Source organism: Morone saxatilis, unplaced genomic scaffold, assembly GCF_004916995.1.
Source record: "Morone saxatilis isolate NCDOM2014 unplaced genomic scaffold, NCSU_SB_2.0 Contig4, whole genome shotgun sequence".
Taxonomy (NCBI): Eukaryota; Metazoa; Chordata; class Actinopteri; family Moronidae; genus Morone; species Morone saxatilis.
Window position 1 is genome coordinate 15,410,488 of NW_023339984.1, and position 16,744 is coordinate 15,427,231.

Sequence of the window (16,744 nt, forward strand, 5' to 3'; positions counted from 1 at the left end):
AATTTCTTCCTTGTTTCTATCAAATTCCACATGTAAGTGGAAAGTGGAAGTTATTTGTTTTGTGTGCTTCCATGTGTGTTTTTAAAGAGAGATTTGAATCAGTTTGAGGGAACAAAATTCTAAACTGTAAAGTAAAAACTGGAAAACTGGAACGTGTGTGGGTGGGTGTGTGTGTGTGTGTGGGTGGGTGGGTGTGTGTCCTGTAATGAAGGCCTCCACAGTGCAGCTCACTAATCTCTGACTGCATCTCCAGCTGTAAACATTTTCACAACGAATTCTTCTATTTGTTTGTATGAAAAATGCTGTGTGTGTGTTTGCTTTTCTGTGTGTGAACCCTCTCTGCTTGAGGCCATCACACCCTGTAATCGTCTCCACACTGATCAGGAAACAGTTGTTATGTTGAGCCTGTAATGAGAGTGATCACAGCCACAGAGGACAGTAATCTGAACCAGCTATCAAGTGCAGCTCGTAAGAATCGGTCTCTGACGTAAACACGAGGCCGACAGAAATAATAATGTCAGTGTATTGGCAGGCAGCAAACAATGATTTTCTTCGTGAATGATGAATTCAGTATAAATCAAAATAACAATCATTTTTCATCAAACTGCTTGTGTTATCGAACTAAACATCAAAGATATTCTGTCTCTCTGTCCCATTATAACCAGTCCACTCAGCCTCTCTGTCCCGCTGAGCTCCTGAAGGTTTTCAAACCACTGAATGAGGCTGTGCACAGGCTCCAAAATCCACCAAAGTCGGGGAAACTGATCAAATTTTCCAGCCAGAACGCCAATGTCCGTGACTTTTGTCTAACACCAGGAATGTGTCGCCACATTTCTATTGACGCAAATGTTTCTTATGGCAAAAAACAACACGACATTGTGCAGAAAGCACCGAATAGCACTAAGCTGCTTTGATTTGATTCCCTGACGTCATGATAGGTATGGTGGACAGCGAGGGTCAGTCACACAACATCTTAGGTGTGTTTGATTTGGGTCATAGTATGCTCGCTGGGTGGTGCATTAAATCAGTGATTGATCAAGGGATATTTTTTACAGGTGCAGTAATGTAACCCATAATGGCATCATTCTTAAACTTTAGTGCATAGCCTTGGCCCGGTTGTGACTGCGCTACTCGCCACCCCTGACAGTGAACTCACTATATGTGTTTTCCGAGTCGTCCCCTCTCTGGAGCTCCGCCGCTGACTCACCAGCTGCTTCTTCTCTAATGCAGCCGCTCATTTGGCTCCTTTCTTTCGTTCCATTCCCACACATTTTAAAGGGACATTTTTATGTGTACTTAAAGCAGCTACGAGGAACTTTCAGTTTGTGTTGATTCTGGCGCCCCCTGTGGACAAAAGTGGTAGTGTTTCCATCACTGTTTCATTGATTTCAAGGAAAATCCGACCCGGTGGCAGACATAAAGAATAACTATAAAGAAATATATTTTCACTGATAACCTTGTTTGTTTATATAGGTCATATAGAGACAGCACTACTACATTTAGGTAAAAGTAAAATTACTAATTTAAAAATACAGTATTTCAACGAAACTAACTGTAAAGGTAGAACAGAAGTAGTTGGTCAGTAAAAGCAGTTTAAAAAAAAAGTTTTCCCATCTGTCTCAACCTAAATGGGACTCTGACTCACCCTCTTACTGCTGTCTGGACTGTAGAAGCTCACTGTTTACATATCTGACGACATACACACACACACTCACACACGCAGTCAGCTGGAGATCTTCAGTTTGACAGATGAGGCTGACGGTGCTGCGGTGGCGCTGTCACTGCCTCGTGTCCCGTGCTGTGACAGATAGCTTACACAGTAGGAGTAAAGGTTGAAATTAATGGCTGGAACAAGATGAATAGTAGAAGAGAAGAACGAGGAAGAAGTTTCTGCGAGTGTGAGGCCAGAACTCGTTTACTTGGGCTAGGAAAGAGATTGATGGAGGGCTGTGTCCTCACTACACACCAAAATGCAGCTATTTAAGGAAATGGAAAAGCTACTTACACATACAAAGTTGCTCAAACATGTAAGAAATCAAATGTTAAATCTTTGTTTAAAACTTTTTGCTTTCACCAAACGTGTTTTATCACTGAAATGTTAAAAGTACATTGATTTCTTGTGCTCTAATTACTGTAGGGCTGCAATTATTTCATTATTTGGTCTATAAGATGTCAGGAAATACTAAAAAAAACAACCCATTACAATCTACACCCAAGGAGACATCTTTAAATGCCTTATTTTCTGTGTCTAATAGTCCTGAAACCAAAGATATTGTTTTAGTTTGATATAAATGACAAAGAAAAGCAGAAAATACTTCAAATTTGAAGCTGGAGCAAGCGATTGTTGGTGTTTTTTGGCTATGAAACAGTCAATGTAATACTGATGCCTATTTATATAGTTATTCTTAATGCCTGCCATCCTCCTCAAAATCAAGGAAACAAGGTGGCGGAAACAGAACCGGTTTTGTCCACAGGGGCCGCCAGAATCAACTAAATGGAAAATTCCTCGTAGCTAACTTTAAAGGGGAACTTGGCAACTTTTTCAGCTTAATAAACCCGTTTAGAAATCATTTGGATGGTTAAATGGCCTGTTCTGGTGAAAATGGTGACCCTCCAACCTCCCTCGTGGGCGACGCCCGATGCGACCCGAGGCGAAAAACCAAGCCTTGCAGAACTTTGGACTACCGTCACGGGTAAGATTGGAATAGGAAGGTACCGCGGAAGCGAGAACGAGCGAGAACGAGCAAGAAGAAGAACGGTCTTTTACGTTAAAATTCCACCATAAACCGCACACGGCGCCCTCAATAATCGGCTTAGTGTATAATGTATTAGGCCACCTCGGTAGATTTGCTCACGCGAAAAAGTTGCCAGCGAAAAAAAGGGCCACATCAGCAGCGGTAGAAAGGGGGAGGAGGGGTGCCGCAAGTGAGGTTGTTTTTACGACGTGTTGTGAAATACACATCCCAGGAGCTGTAGGGGAGCTCGTTGAGAAAACATGACAAAAATGAAAACCAGCGAAGAAATGCCTAGAGTTGCCAAGTTCCCCTTTAAATAAAAAACTATGTGTCACCCTCCCTTTCTTCAAGAAAGTCAGTTTTCCTTGAAATACTCTGTTTCAAAAGCTTTAAAAGACACAAAACTTAGAGCATTTACACTTTTTATACACCACCGTTCACATGGGATAAATATTCTCTGATTTCTCCAGTGCCTTTCGGCTGCTGGACTGAAGTGCTGCTGAAAATTCCTCCGACACTTGACGTTCCTCCAGAAACAATTTGCAGCTTGTAGACAAGTGATTTATATTTCTGCGGTATTCGTTTTCAGCTCCTCAGATATTTATTGGACGGCAACGTCAGTATGAGTGATAAAAATTGACTCCTCTGTTTTGCTGGCATCAATCTTAAGATGTTCTTTCCATTTTCCCCTGTCAGTGTTGCTCTCTTCTCTTCTCTCTAAACTTTTCCCTCTTTTTCTCCTGTCACCTTGTGTGCCTTGACGTCTATCCCTAACACACACAAGTGGATTTTAGTATCTCTTTCTCTTTTTCTCATCCCCCTTTGGAAACTCTTTATTAACACTATAAAACCTGACCCAACACAGTTGTCTTAAAGCGTTTAAGTTTATATACTCAAACATTTATGCATGAAAGATATTTGACTTGAAGAATAACTTATTTATACTATTATAAGACTGTGATGGTCCACAATTATAGCAAGTTGGGCTTATTACAATATGAAAACTCAGTTATATAAGAGACTTTCTTAAAATAAGTATTTTGGTCACTTTATTGAGCTGAAATTAAGAATTTGTGCCTTTAATCTAACATAAAAATAAGCAGAAAAGAATCTTACAATAAGACAGTTTCTTGAAACGCCAATAATGACAGCATTTTTTATTAAAACAATGAAAAACTAGACGACTTTCTCTTAAATTGAGAAGTCATGCCAGTGGTCTTACTCTTTAAATAAGGAAAATAATCTTGTTTTATCTTGTTAAATCGAGCTCAGTATGAGCTGTAACATCTTATTAAGATAAAATTAGATATAGTTTCTTAAAACAAGATTACTCTCCTAATGCAAAACATGCCTGACAAGATCATGTTTCTCTTTAGGCAGAAAGTAAGACTCATTTCCCAGAAACAAGGCTTTTTTTTACTTTCTTGATATTCCTTTCTTGCAGTGTATATCAAGTCTCTCCCCTTCCCCCCTGCAGGGCGGTCTGTCAGTGGACTCCATCTCTGACCTTGTAGACAGTCAGTCTCGCCTGCTGGAGGCGCTGCAGCTCTCTCACCCGGCCGAGCTGGAGCAGAAGAAGTCACCGGGCGGCAGCCACTCAGCAGATGGGAGGACGCAGACCAAGCTCAGCCTCAACCCCATCTACAGACAGGTGCCTCGGGTGCTGGAGAGGTGCTGCAGTCACATCGAGAACCTCGGTGAGACACAAGTTATATCTCACTGGCGCCATTTGGAGTCCCCAAATCAAACAAACTTTCAACTTGAAGCTGAAAACTTGAAATATTTAATTAAAATGTTTAGATTGAATGAAGATAAATTAAACTTCTACTTGACAAGACACTTTTGTGCTCCATTTTGTGTCCCCAGGCCTTCAGACTGTGGGGATTTTCCGAGTTGGTAGCTCTAAGAAAAGAGTGAGACAGGTGAGGACATTTTCTTCAGCTGAATAAAATGTTGTCCAGTGGTGAAAGGACATTAAAACCTTATAAACCTTGAATAAACCTATAACAAGGAATTTTACTTGGTTATGAAACTCAATTTAATTTAACAATTTAATACTGAAACATATATACATACAAGACCATCAGGAAGAAGATTGGCTGTTTGTGAATAGTGCTTTCCTGTCGCCGGGTCGAATTCAGTTGGGTTCCCCTTGAATTCAATGAAATGAAGCAGTAGAAACACTACCGCTCTTGTCCACAGGGGCCGCCAGAGTCACAACAAAATGGATTTATCCAAGTATAATCAGCTCAAATGTACCTAAAGTAAAACTATTCATCCTGCAGTAAAATGGTGTCAGTTTTTCTATTTTATATGAAAGTTTAATTACTGCTGCATTAGTGTGTATGTTGCATTTTACTGCTGTAGATGTTTAAGTTTGAGATCATTTTAACTACTTTATATTCTGTTGGGTAGTTTAATCTACAGCAATGCATCATATTGTGCAAGATCACAGTTCTGTGAGAACTCGGTAGCTCTAAAGTCAACCTTTCATAAGAAAAATAGCCTGTTTTTCAGCTTTATAACAATGCATTTTCAAGATATTCCAAGAAGACTTTAAATAGTTTATCTTAAGAAGTAGGAGAATTTTCTCTACCGATACAGGCACAGTTAATCCTTCAGTTTATCAAAGAAATTCAGAATCGCCAAATTTGGAGGTACATGGTTTTCACTGGACAGGAAGGGTATGAAAAATGATATTCTTGTCAGTCTTCACTGTACGCTGGAATCTAAAAATAATCTTCATGTGAAAAGTTGATAATAAAAGTGTGATATCCTGTTTTGGAGAAATCATGTCCATCAGGGTAAGGTGTGTGTGTGTCTTTTCCTCAGCTGAGGGAGGACTTTGACGTGGGGGTGGACGTCCAGCTGGATGAGGAGCACAGCGTCCATGACGTGGCGGCGCTGCTCAAAGAGTTTCTCAGAGACATGCCTGATCCTCTGCTGCCCAGAGAGCTCTACCCGGCCTTCCTGCACGCCAACTGTACATTCACGCACACACACACACACAGCCGTTAACAGCAGTCACACCTGTACTAACCGTCCTCTCTGTGCCTCCTTCCTGCAGTGCTGAGGGGAGCAGACCAGCTTCAGTACCTGCAGCACCTTCTCTACCTGCTCCCTCCCTGTAACTGTGACACCCTGCTGCGACTCCTCAGCCTGTTACACACCGTGCAGAGCTTCGCCCAGGACAGCATAGGAACAAATGACGAGGAGGTAGGCTCAATCAATAACCACTGATCGATCTACCTTGAAAAGGTCGATACACAAACCTCCCTCCTCCTCCTCCTCTGTGTAATCCAGATCTCCGGGAACAAGATGACGGCTGCGAACCTGGCGGTGATCTTCGGGCCCAACCTGCTGCAGAGGGAACGAGGAGATGCGAGTCCTCAGATCTACGCCATGGGGATTGAGGACAGCACGGCGATCATCAGCGTGACCTTGGTGCTCATACAGAACTACAGGAGGCTCTTCACGGTACGGCAGAGACGGAGATATTCAAACTGTCTATGAATAAAGCAGGAAGAGCTTCTAGGATCAGAGGTGTTACTAGTATTTAAGGGTCATACTCAACAGCAGTCTTCTTTCCAGAAACAATGGAAAAAAACTATTAAACATTCTCCCAAANNAGCTCAGCTTGTTTCTCTGATTACTTCAGATCCAAAAAACACATCCAAAACAGTTTTCATATTATGTCTGTAATAATAAGATTTGTTCATAAAAATATTTGACACTTTTCTGCATTTGATTGCATTACATTCATTAACATTTATTAAAATATAAAAAGTTAATCAATTGTACAAAAAAAACCCTCCAGGTTTCTGCAGAGCTGCAGCAGGAGGTCCTGATGAGTCTGATCCAGACTGACCCGGACATCATCGACTATCTGCTGCGTAGGAAACTCGGGTAACCACGACAGCCAAGTCCCAAGTCTTCTTTACTTTCTGTGTTTAAACAAACTACTGATGTTACATCATGTGTGTTTCCCTCACAGCAGCAGTCACATAACGGTGGAGAGCAGCAGCGAGTCGGGGGGTCGTCGGGATACAGGGGCATCTCTGGACTCTGTGGGAGCCTCCAGCGGGAGTCTGTCCCCACTGGAGCCCCCATCGCCGCTTTTCCCACCTGACGGTAGCGGTGGTGAGGGCAGCTTGACCAGCGAGGTCTTCCTCAACGTGCTCAAACTGAACCAGAACAGGAAGCGACAGGAAACGAGATACGGTACTCATTCTGGGGCATTTTATTCTGGCCGTTTCGAGGCTACAGAGGTCATGTTATTTGATTGACATTTAATCATTTGAAGTTACACATTACATGATTTTTAAAGGCTCAATATGTATCAGTATGTTTTGTATGCTTTAACAAAATAATTTAGTTTAATTCTTCCATAGCTAATAGAGCTTAAAGGTGGGGTGAGTCATTCTGGAGAAAAAAATCATAGTTCATTCCCAGGTTGTCAAATACCGACACTTTGGCTTTTGGCAGTGGGTGTGCTCCCACGTCAAGCGTCGGTATTTTGCGAGCTGGGAATGAGACTGAACAATCAGCCATCTTTCTCCAAAATGACGAGGAGGGAAGTGAAAAGTTGAGTATCCTTTCTCATAAACGCTGCGTCAAGGACAAACAGAGTCTGGGGACAATGAGCAATGTCCTTCATGTGACATTAAGCTGTCAAATGTCCTAATGTTGGACTACATTTAGAGATCTAAGCAATCTTTAGACGTTAAAAAAAAACAAACCTTTTTTAGGTCGATTCCGCTTTCTTTAGACAGTATTCTCCCACCAGGATATATATATTTTTTTACCTACAATGCATGAAGAGGACATTTATACTTTTATGTTGGGAAATAAAAAGCCAGAGGTGAGATGTAACTTAGTAAAAATATTTCATTACTGCACTAAAGTTGGTTTTATAAGAATTGTATCTTATTGCTTATTTTTTAAATAAAAATTAGAAATTAGAGAATAGAGAATACAAACAATCTTCTTCAAAGTCTTAACTGTACATCACTTCACTACAGCGATGTTTAGTGTTACTACGGTACACTAAAAGCATCTTTAAAATCAAATTAATATTTCTTGTTGACAGAACATTGACTCTCACGCTGTAACGTGTTGGAATGATAAATGTGACCACAGCACCACCTAGTTGTGACAGATAGAAAGTTGGAGAGGTTGTAACAGTGAACGTTATAACATTAAGTACTGTTAATGTTCCTATATGGACATGTTTTTGTATTTTTGACCTTCATTTGACCAACAATGGTTTGTTTTTTACTTGTTTTTCTAGTTTTTAATAAAGTCACAAATGAGAATTTGTAGATTTTATACTTTAAAAATATATATATATATATCAGAAAGTAAAAACAATTTTCCACCATTTTCCACTGTTTTAGCACTTTATGAATGATTTAGAATTTATTTTTTCATTTTATCTGCCAGATAAAAAGGGCAAAAGCAGATCATTTTATGTTTCCCCTGAAGGAAAGGGGATTAAAAGGCTTGCTGAAGGGTACTTAAACCATAAAAGTGCAGTTTTGAACCATTTTCCTGTTTTCAACCTTCCAGGTGAAGTGCCTCCTGGTAAATCCATCCGCCACATGCGTCAGTTCCACTCCCACCACAACCTGCTCAGCCTGTCCCAGCCCTCCTCGTCTTCCCCCTCCAGCTCCACCACCAGACTCCACGGTCAGGACCCCGACACCCAGGACCGCAGGGGCCCGCTGGGCTCCGCGCTGAACTTCACCCTGGGCGGCGGCGGGAGCGGCAGCTGCTCCAGTCTGACCGGGTCCACGGAGAGCAGCATCTGGGTGAGACAGACGCCGCAGGAGGAGAGCAAACCGTCACCCGCTGCTAATTTCTGGGACTTCTTCACCGGGAAAGGGTCGAGCTCGGAGACGATGGTATGATGAACGGCGAGAAGAGGAGGAATATTAAGGGAATGAGTGTGTGTTTATGTGTGTGTGATGGCTGTCGGAGGTCAGAAATCCACAGAAAAGTTGGTTCCTGTTACATTGAGTGTATTTTTTAGGATTATAAACGCAAGACGAATCCTAAATTTCCTACTCAAACTTTCAACTTTAAGAAAGTGTCCTGCTGCTCTCCCATCAGTAGTTGGAATTTCCCACTTTTTCAGCAACTCTGGAACGCATGTGTGTGAATGTGTATTTGGGACACAGAAAACATGAAGAACCCTAACCCTAACCCCAACAAATGGAGAACAAAATTTGAGAAAAATGCTCAAAAACTTTTTTTTTTTAAAAGACATTTTTGATTGGTGTTGGAAAAAGTTGGTGATGAAGACTTTTAAGCACATCTTGCTCAGACAGAGACATCAGAGAAAGAAGAAAAAGACTTAATGAATCTGTCTATGAGATTATCTGGAAGTAGATGCAGTAATAATATCGATGTACATAATGTATTTTACACACGCAACCCTCATCTTTACTACCTAGAACTGACTCTAGCTGCATGGACTCCACTAACACTTTATCTATACTGATTACCATAACAGACTCCCTTTGGTTTCTGTTGTTTTTCTGTAACATGCAATAAGCCACTTCTTATCTACAATTCAACTAAAGTTCAGCTCGAAATAATTGTTAGAATTCAAACACCTGAAAGGGATCAGTGCCAGACAAATGTCTTTGTGTGCAACTCGGTGAGTATTGATTAGGTGATTTGCAGTTCAAAAGAGATCGAGATATCTAGGTTCAATCAGTGCTAAATTTAGTTTTTTTTATGCAGCTTCCATATAAACATTGCTCAAACTACATTTAAAAGCTTATTTTTCATAGTGTATTTACAGAACATCCTCATTTTAGACGTGTAGTTTAAGTGAAGTTTTATTTAACAAGTGAAGTTTTATTTAACAATCACCAACGTATGGAAAGATAATGTATTTGTTACATTTAATTTGTGATTTTTAATCAAATTTTTTTGCAAATAATGCATTTTTTCTTTTATTTATAAACATTTTTCACATTATAAAGTGAACAAAAAGCAAGTAAGGAGCAGGAAACGAGAAACTTGAGTTGAGTTGAGGCAGAATTACCTCAAGTAAAAATAAAATATCACACATAACATTCAGTAATTATGAGAGATCTGTCTCATTGGCTAAATAAAGACACCATTTTTGCCAGTTTTTCTTCCAATTCTTTTTAAAGTCATATGGAGGTCTTATCACATTGCATTTAGAAGAGATTGGATACTGAGTGACTTTAAGTATATCAAAGTTGGCTCTCACAATAAACTGTTTAGTTTGTAATCTTTTGATCTCAAGCATTCTGATTCGGTTTTAACTGGATTCAATCTAGACGCCTTTTGAGCTGCAGATCACCAAATAAATGCAGTGCCCAGTAAAGTACATCTGTGTGATTTTAGTATTGACTTGTTTGCATTTGTGGCACCTCCAGTAAGAAACAATAGCAGTGATCCAGTTCAGGGGGCCGGATCCTCTGAAGGACACAGCCCATTAAGTTTCTTTAGACCATCAGACTGTCAGGCTGGACCTGCTGCTTCTCCCACAATTAGTCAAAAACTAACGGTGCGTTCAGGTGCTCAACTCCGACAAGAGTACGAGGGGCTCTTGTCGAGTTTCATGTTGCCTGATTTTACAGTGTGAGATAAAATATTCATCTGTGTCCCCCTGTCATTTAGGACTAACTAGACTTGAGAGGAGTTAATACCTGGCTTTCATTTCTTCTGCAGTGGCCATGTGATATATCCAGACTTTCATAATATATTATTACATTAAAGGATTGTTACCTTCCTTTAACCACAGGAGGGCGACATTCACCACATCAGCTCTACGTTTAACCCTCTAGTAGCTTTTCCTCCCATCTATAAACTCATATAATGTTAGAGATACATGTATTAGGTTTGGGAATAGTGCCAAGCGACTAGAAACTGTACATATGTTTGTTTCTGGCCTCTGTTTGGAGTAGAGATCCATGTTTCCATTGTTGTACAGAGATTTTCCCCACATCCTAACATTGTATTTCTTCACCACAAACAACACCCGTTGTACAGAGTCCGTCCTTCACCTCAGCCGGTGAATGTATCATCTTCTCTTTTTGGATTCCTTGTGGGGAAAACAAGATATATTTTGTCTTTTTGTCAGAAATTTTTTTTTCTATATCATTGTAAAATCCATCAAGGTGTGTTGAGACCTAAACCAGAGACTGTACCACCTACCTGCAGAGAATTAAATGTCAAACTGCCTTCTGTGTCATTGTTGCTTATTGTTGACTGTACTGGGGGAGAAGTGAGTCAGCGTACACCGTCACCACTTTAAAAAAAAAAAACATAATAAGGTGAGGCAGAAGACCAAAAACCTCTCCAGGGGAAGATGATCTCACTATTTAGACTTTTACAGCAGCCATTTGTCTCCCTTGTTTGATTCAGACAGAAAACATCAGACGATAAAAAAATAAACTGTAGCGTCTCTTTGTTTGACTTACTAGTGTCTGAATCCTCTTCAGTCTGTCATAGGAAATTTAGTTTTTAGTCTCTTTAAATAATAACAAACCTTTTAGCAGGAAACTTGGAAACGGCATCAGTCCAGAATCATTGGTAAGTTAATACTGTGTCTTCCTGACATTTCTTTGAACTCGTGACCCTTTTAAAGAAGCCCTTAAGGCCATCCAGTGGATGTTAGTTATGAGCTGTGATTTTTGTTTTATTACGTTGTTTCACTTTAGAGCTGCAGTAGGTAACTTTCTGAAATCTTTACTATATCCTGACAGTAGTACATGAGGGAGATAATGACTCCTTCCCAAAGGAAATGAGACACAACAATCAACTATCTTTCTTGACTCTGATTGGTTGTTTATCCAGGATCCAGGACTCTTATTGTCTTATGACCCGACTCAAATGTATCTAGAATTTGTTAGTGAATCCCAATTATATAATTTACTGAATGTACTAATAACTTTGCACTTCTTTGGCAGAAATGATGAAAGTCATGAGACGACGGTCAAACTGCAACAAGTGGCAGGTAAAGAATGTTTTGTTTTTCAAATCAGCTTGTGGCAATTTTCACTTTTTTCATTTCTTTTTCACATTGCACTGGGATTAGGTTTAGTTTCCGAAGTGGAGGAAACACAATATTAACCTAGCAAGCAACAGATTGTGATCAAAGAAGAATAATGACTAAAGAATAATAAATCCTATAAATTTAGACTATTAGTTTACTAACTGTACTGAAAATCACATTTGGTTTAACTGACAAACCACATCACTCTCTTTATTGCTTCTTTAATAATGAATTGTGCGTTTCATTGTCATTTTCTTTCTAGTGTAAACAAATAAATAAAACTCATAGTGCAGTGTGGATTAAAATATAGTATACTATCAAATATAGCATAATGAACAGTCACAGTATTGGACTCTAATTGGCTGATAAAATATACTCCAGCTCCTCTGCTTCATGTATGATGCTGTTGTACGCATTTTAGGAACAAATTCCAGCTGCAGTTTAGTGATTTATTCCAAGTTCAACTTTGATTATTTTAAGTTTCTGCTATTCACACTAAAGCAGCAACAAGGAACTTAAATTTTTTGGTTGATTCTGACAGCCCCTATGTACAAAACCAGTATGGTTTCCACCCCCTGGTTTAATTGATTTCAAGGGAAATCCGACCTGATGGCAGACTTTAAGAATAACTACACAGAAATAGCCAATCTTCTCGCTGGCGGTCTTCTGTGCTTATGTAGGTCATTTAAAGGCATCAGTATTGAGTGTTTCATAACCAGTTGAAAACATCTTGCAGTAGGTTTAAACAAAGTCAACTTTAAAAATAAGGTCTTAACCACATAAAACACAAGAGACAATGTAGATTATTCCATCTTCAAAACCAGTTTGTCTTTTATTTCAAACAGTTTGGACACCATCAGAACCAGCCGTCACTCCCAAACTTCACTGCATCTACATGTATTCAGAATGAACTTCAGACAGCAGTATGTGCAGCGGCAGCAGCCCCCACAAAACACCCACAAAATAACTCAGAGGAGAAGGATTCAATTCTTTGTACTTCAGATCTGTTCGCAGCAAGAGCTGAGAAGCCACAGAGAGACGGTGCAGTTTCATGGCCAATTAAATGTCTGCCACAAAAAACAAGTAAAAACACTTCAGTCTGTCTGAGACTGGTGCCAAAAGAAGAGCAGACCTTCCACAAAAGGCTCAACCACCTTGATTTTTTACCCTCAGTTTGCAGCTGTCTCTCCATAATGGAAGATTTTATGTAAATTGAGGCAAAAGAAAACATACCTTACTTTCTTAAAGTTTAAATTCAATGTCACAAATTTACAAAATAATAACAGATCAAGGAGCTTGAATATTTTCTGAAGGTGTAGATGTGTTCTGATTCTGAGTTTACTACAATGTAAATAATTAATTGTTAGTGTCTGTGGAGGCTGCTGCCACTGCTGCACACTAGTCGTGACGTACAACCTCAGTGTGTTAATGACACATTCAGTCACTGTTCGCCAGTCACATACTGTGTTCAAAACATTTACATTCTTGTTGAGTCTGAAAACGGGGAGTGATGTGGACGACTGGACAGAACAACTAATACTGTTAGAGGAAAAATCCACCCGCAGATGTCAGCTTTTGTTATTTAAATAGTTATTTTGTGACAAAGGGTTGGTGCTTCTGCTTTCCAACCTCAACCCAACTCATTTACTTCCTCATAATACTTTCTAAAACCTTCTGGAAAGAGGCATTGCTGCTTTTGATCAATAACAGGAGCTTAATAACAATCTTGATATATTGAATATTTATGTGTAAGACTAGTTGGGTAAAAGAAAATTAAATGTTTTGGCCTATTTTCTGCACATTCTGGTGTAGAAACTTGTCTTCTTGCCTCTTCACTAGTCACACATTGATTTCTGTGTTGTTTGATTGGTTGAAGTTGATTTAAAATCTAGAAATAAACTGGACTCTTTGCAGATGACATCATATTTTAGATTAAAGAAATTAACAGAAAGCAATGTCATCAAGACTTTGATTAGGTTTTTGATTTAAAATTAAACTCCTCAGTGCTGTCTGGTGGACAAAATATGTAACACTGTTTCGAAACAATCTCAAATGTATCTTTGGCATTTCTGTACTATAATTAAATTTTGTATTACTTGGACATATGCAACACCAATACATCTGAAATCAAATAATATCAGCAGTTATCAGCCTAGGCAGCTTATTAGTGGGACTATTACAAAAATTACAATGCAACCATCCAAGTTAACGATTTTCAAACTGCACAAAAGACATTTTAAGTTTGATACTGAAATTTAAGTTTTTAAGCTTTTTGTGAAGCCAGTACAGTTCTTCTAGTGCTCTTCAACATAAAACAGATTATCAACAAAATGTCACTGTAAATATCTGTGGCCATGTCATCTACATTTGACTAGTTATTCACAGGAAAAACTAAATCAGAATTATTATGTGGATTTTTCCTTTAACACCATGATACAAAGAACAGTTTTTGGTCAGTTACTCTCTGCACAGCAGTTTCTTGTATTGAGAACTTCAAAGCAAGTATATCTTAATGATATCAGGTAGTTTTCTGTTTATTATAGTGTGATCAGTCAGATTACATATGAGCTAATTTGCTTTGGGCTGTTTGGTTTAGGCTGCCTGGGATGCCAGATAGGTGGGGCTTGATACTTTTTAAGCACAAGGCGTATTGATTCATTGCCAGAATAAAAGTATTTAAAGATATAACGTCCACTAACATTTTTGATCTAGGTCTGCTGATTATTTAAAGCAAGCAAATATTTATATTCCAATAATAACATCTGTATTTATGTACACATCAACATCTCTTGTCACATACTCCCAAATTAAACCAAAATAATCTTCAAATATCCAAAGCTGCCTACTCAAGAATGGTAGACTAGTAAAATTAGTGAAATATATCAAAAACAAGTGAAACATCTAAGAAAAGAAGATAAAATAAACATTCATAATAATATTAATAGTATTTAAATAAAAAAAAGAGCCTTGTTTCAACACGGGTTTCAATCACTTTCTTTTGCCAATAATTTCAACCAGTTTTGTTGATGAGAGACATTTACAGTTTTGAGGACCAATAATTTCCATAAAACTGCATTTCATTAAAAACAGAATCATAGCCAGCTCCAAACTGAATCTGTGGACTTGTATCCTCCAAATAATGCTCTGTTGTGCTTGTTTTTGTTTATTTATACTGTGAGTAAATAGACTTTTTCCTCAAATATGAAAACATCATGAAAGCAACTCTTACAAGAGTCCACAGTTTCTGTTAGTGCCTGGATATAATCTGCGTTTCAAGTCATTGTCAACCATAAATTACCTTTTCTGATTTTCAGAAATGGAAGTACTGGTGGAAACGAAGTGGAGTGACCCCCAAAACAAATTCAACACCACGCAAAACATCTTCCGTTCATTTAGATTAGTTGAGTTTAAGAGCAGCAGAGACAGGAAATAGTGTTGACTTTGAAGCCTCAACCTGAATGAAGGGAAGTGTTTGAGACGCGTCATCTGAAGTCGCTCCCTTTCCTTCTGTCATTTACGGTGTGTTGGAAACTTTAAGCCAAGTGAGACATTTGAGAACTTGAACACACATTTCTGCTAAATAAAAAACAGGACATGTCAACTTGGATATGGCTGGGTTTGCTGGGAGTGCTTTAACATTACATAGCCCCTAACATAAGCTGGCTTAACATTTGTCGGACCACAATACAACGTCGGAGGCCAATGAGTGGCCAATCAAATACTATCTCAACATCACTTTGTAACGTGAAAACACTGTCTGCAAACCCCAGGATATCCAACCTGAATTAGGGCCTGACATCCATTACTTTTGTTCAAAATAAAAGACTTTAAAGGAAGAATTTCAGAATAAAATATGTTGTTAAAAGTGCTTTTTCTTGTCTCAGCAAGAGAGAGAGCAACTTCAGATTAAGACGTGTCTAAGTGGTGTTTTGCAGGTCAAGCAGCAGCCCCATTTTTATTTTACTGTACATTTTAACATTCAGATAATACTTGACCCACTGCCCAGGCCACTCAACTACTGTAGAATATAAACACCTTGAAGGCTACGGAGAGCATGTTTCCATTAATTTTCCATCTGCTACAGCTGTTACAAAGAGTGACAGGGTGAGCTTGCTTGTTAAATCTGGGACAGCCCAGTGGGGTGGAGCCTCACGAACTTGGCAGTGTAAAACATACTTCAAAAAATACGATTAAACCAAAAAGTCCTACATTTGGTTTGTTTTGTGCGTTAAACAAAAAACAACAGAGGTGAAAAAAGCAGGTTGCTGCCCATCAGCAGGCTCGAGTTAGAGAGAATGAGTACAGGTTTTAAAATGGCTCCTGTTTCTCTTTGCCTCAGCACAATGAAAACCCATTTGAAAGCATTAATTACACTCTTTTACCCCAGGGGTGAAAGGATATACCCACTCATAAAGTGAGTGGCTCTGATGGTGGTTCATAATGGAGGAAGCAGAAGAAAAATCTGACTCTTCCTTGCAATCATATAGAGCCGAAAGTCCATTAAGTGATGAGTCGATCCCCTGAAAAATTATTCTGCAACTATTTTGTTAATTTGATAAAGTTACTTATCCAACATAAACATTTACTGTCTCTAGCTTCTCAAATGTGAGGATGTGATTTTGTTGTCTCTTTTTTCTATCACTGTAAACTTAATATTTTCTGGTTGCGGACCATTTTTGTAGGATAAATCAATTTGAATTTATTCTCCTTCAGTTAGTTAAGATGTGCATTTTCTTCTGTTTTTGGACATTTTATAGACTAGATGATAGTTGGAGAGGTTCAGAAGCACATAAAACCCAATACTGGAGGATTTGTCATCATATTTCTTCATAGCTACTACAAAAGTTTCTGCATTACCTCCCAGTTTTTCCAGTTTTCACCAGCTGACTAAATGGATTTACGATACAGCTGCCACTAATTATTTTCAATATTCACTGATTTATTGTTCAAATTTCGAAAAACCTCAAAAGGT

The 16,744-nt window shown here is 38.9% G+C and overlaps 1 protein-coding gene across 3 annotated transcripts in view; it reads left to right on the top strand.

The window, feature by feature from the left end:
• Positions 1 to 10,958, top strand: part of arhgap36 (Rho GTPase activating protein 36) — a 76,986-nt gene extending 66,028 nt beyond the window's left edge. For 2 of the 3 annotated variants that reach the window (XM_035675282.1, XM_035675285.1), the window contains exons 5-12: positions 4,213 to 4,432; positions 4,602 to 4,657; positions 5,568 to 5,718; positions 5,803 to 5,951; positions 6,039 to 6,212; positions 6,553 to 6,641; positions 6,730 to 6,956; positions 8,304 to 10,958. In XM_035675282.1, coding sequence (XP_035531175.1) covers positions 4,213 to 4,432; positions 4,602 to 4,657; positions 5,568 to 5,718; positions 5,803 to 5,951; positions 6,039 to 6,212; positions 6,553 to 6,641; positions 6,730 to 6,956; positions 8,304 to 8,644 — 1,407 coding nt within the window. In that variant the 3' untranslated portion in view covers positions 8,645 to 10,958. The remainder of the gene's footprint in view (positions 1 to 4,212; positions 4,433 to 4,601; positions 4,658 to 5,567; positions 5,719 to 5,802; positions 5,952 to 6,038; positions 6,213 to 6,552; positions 6,642 to 6,729; positions 6,957 to 8,303) is intronic. The other variant, XM_035675283.1, reaches the window with a different exon arrangement.
• The last annotated feature ends 5,786 nt before the right edge of the window (positions 10,959 to 16,744 follow it).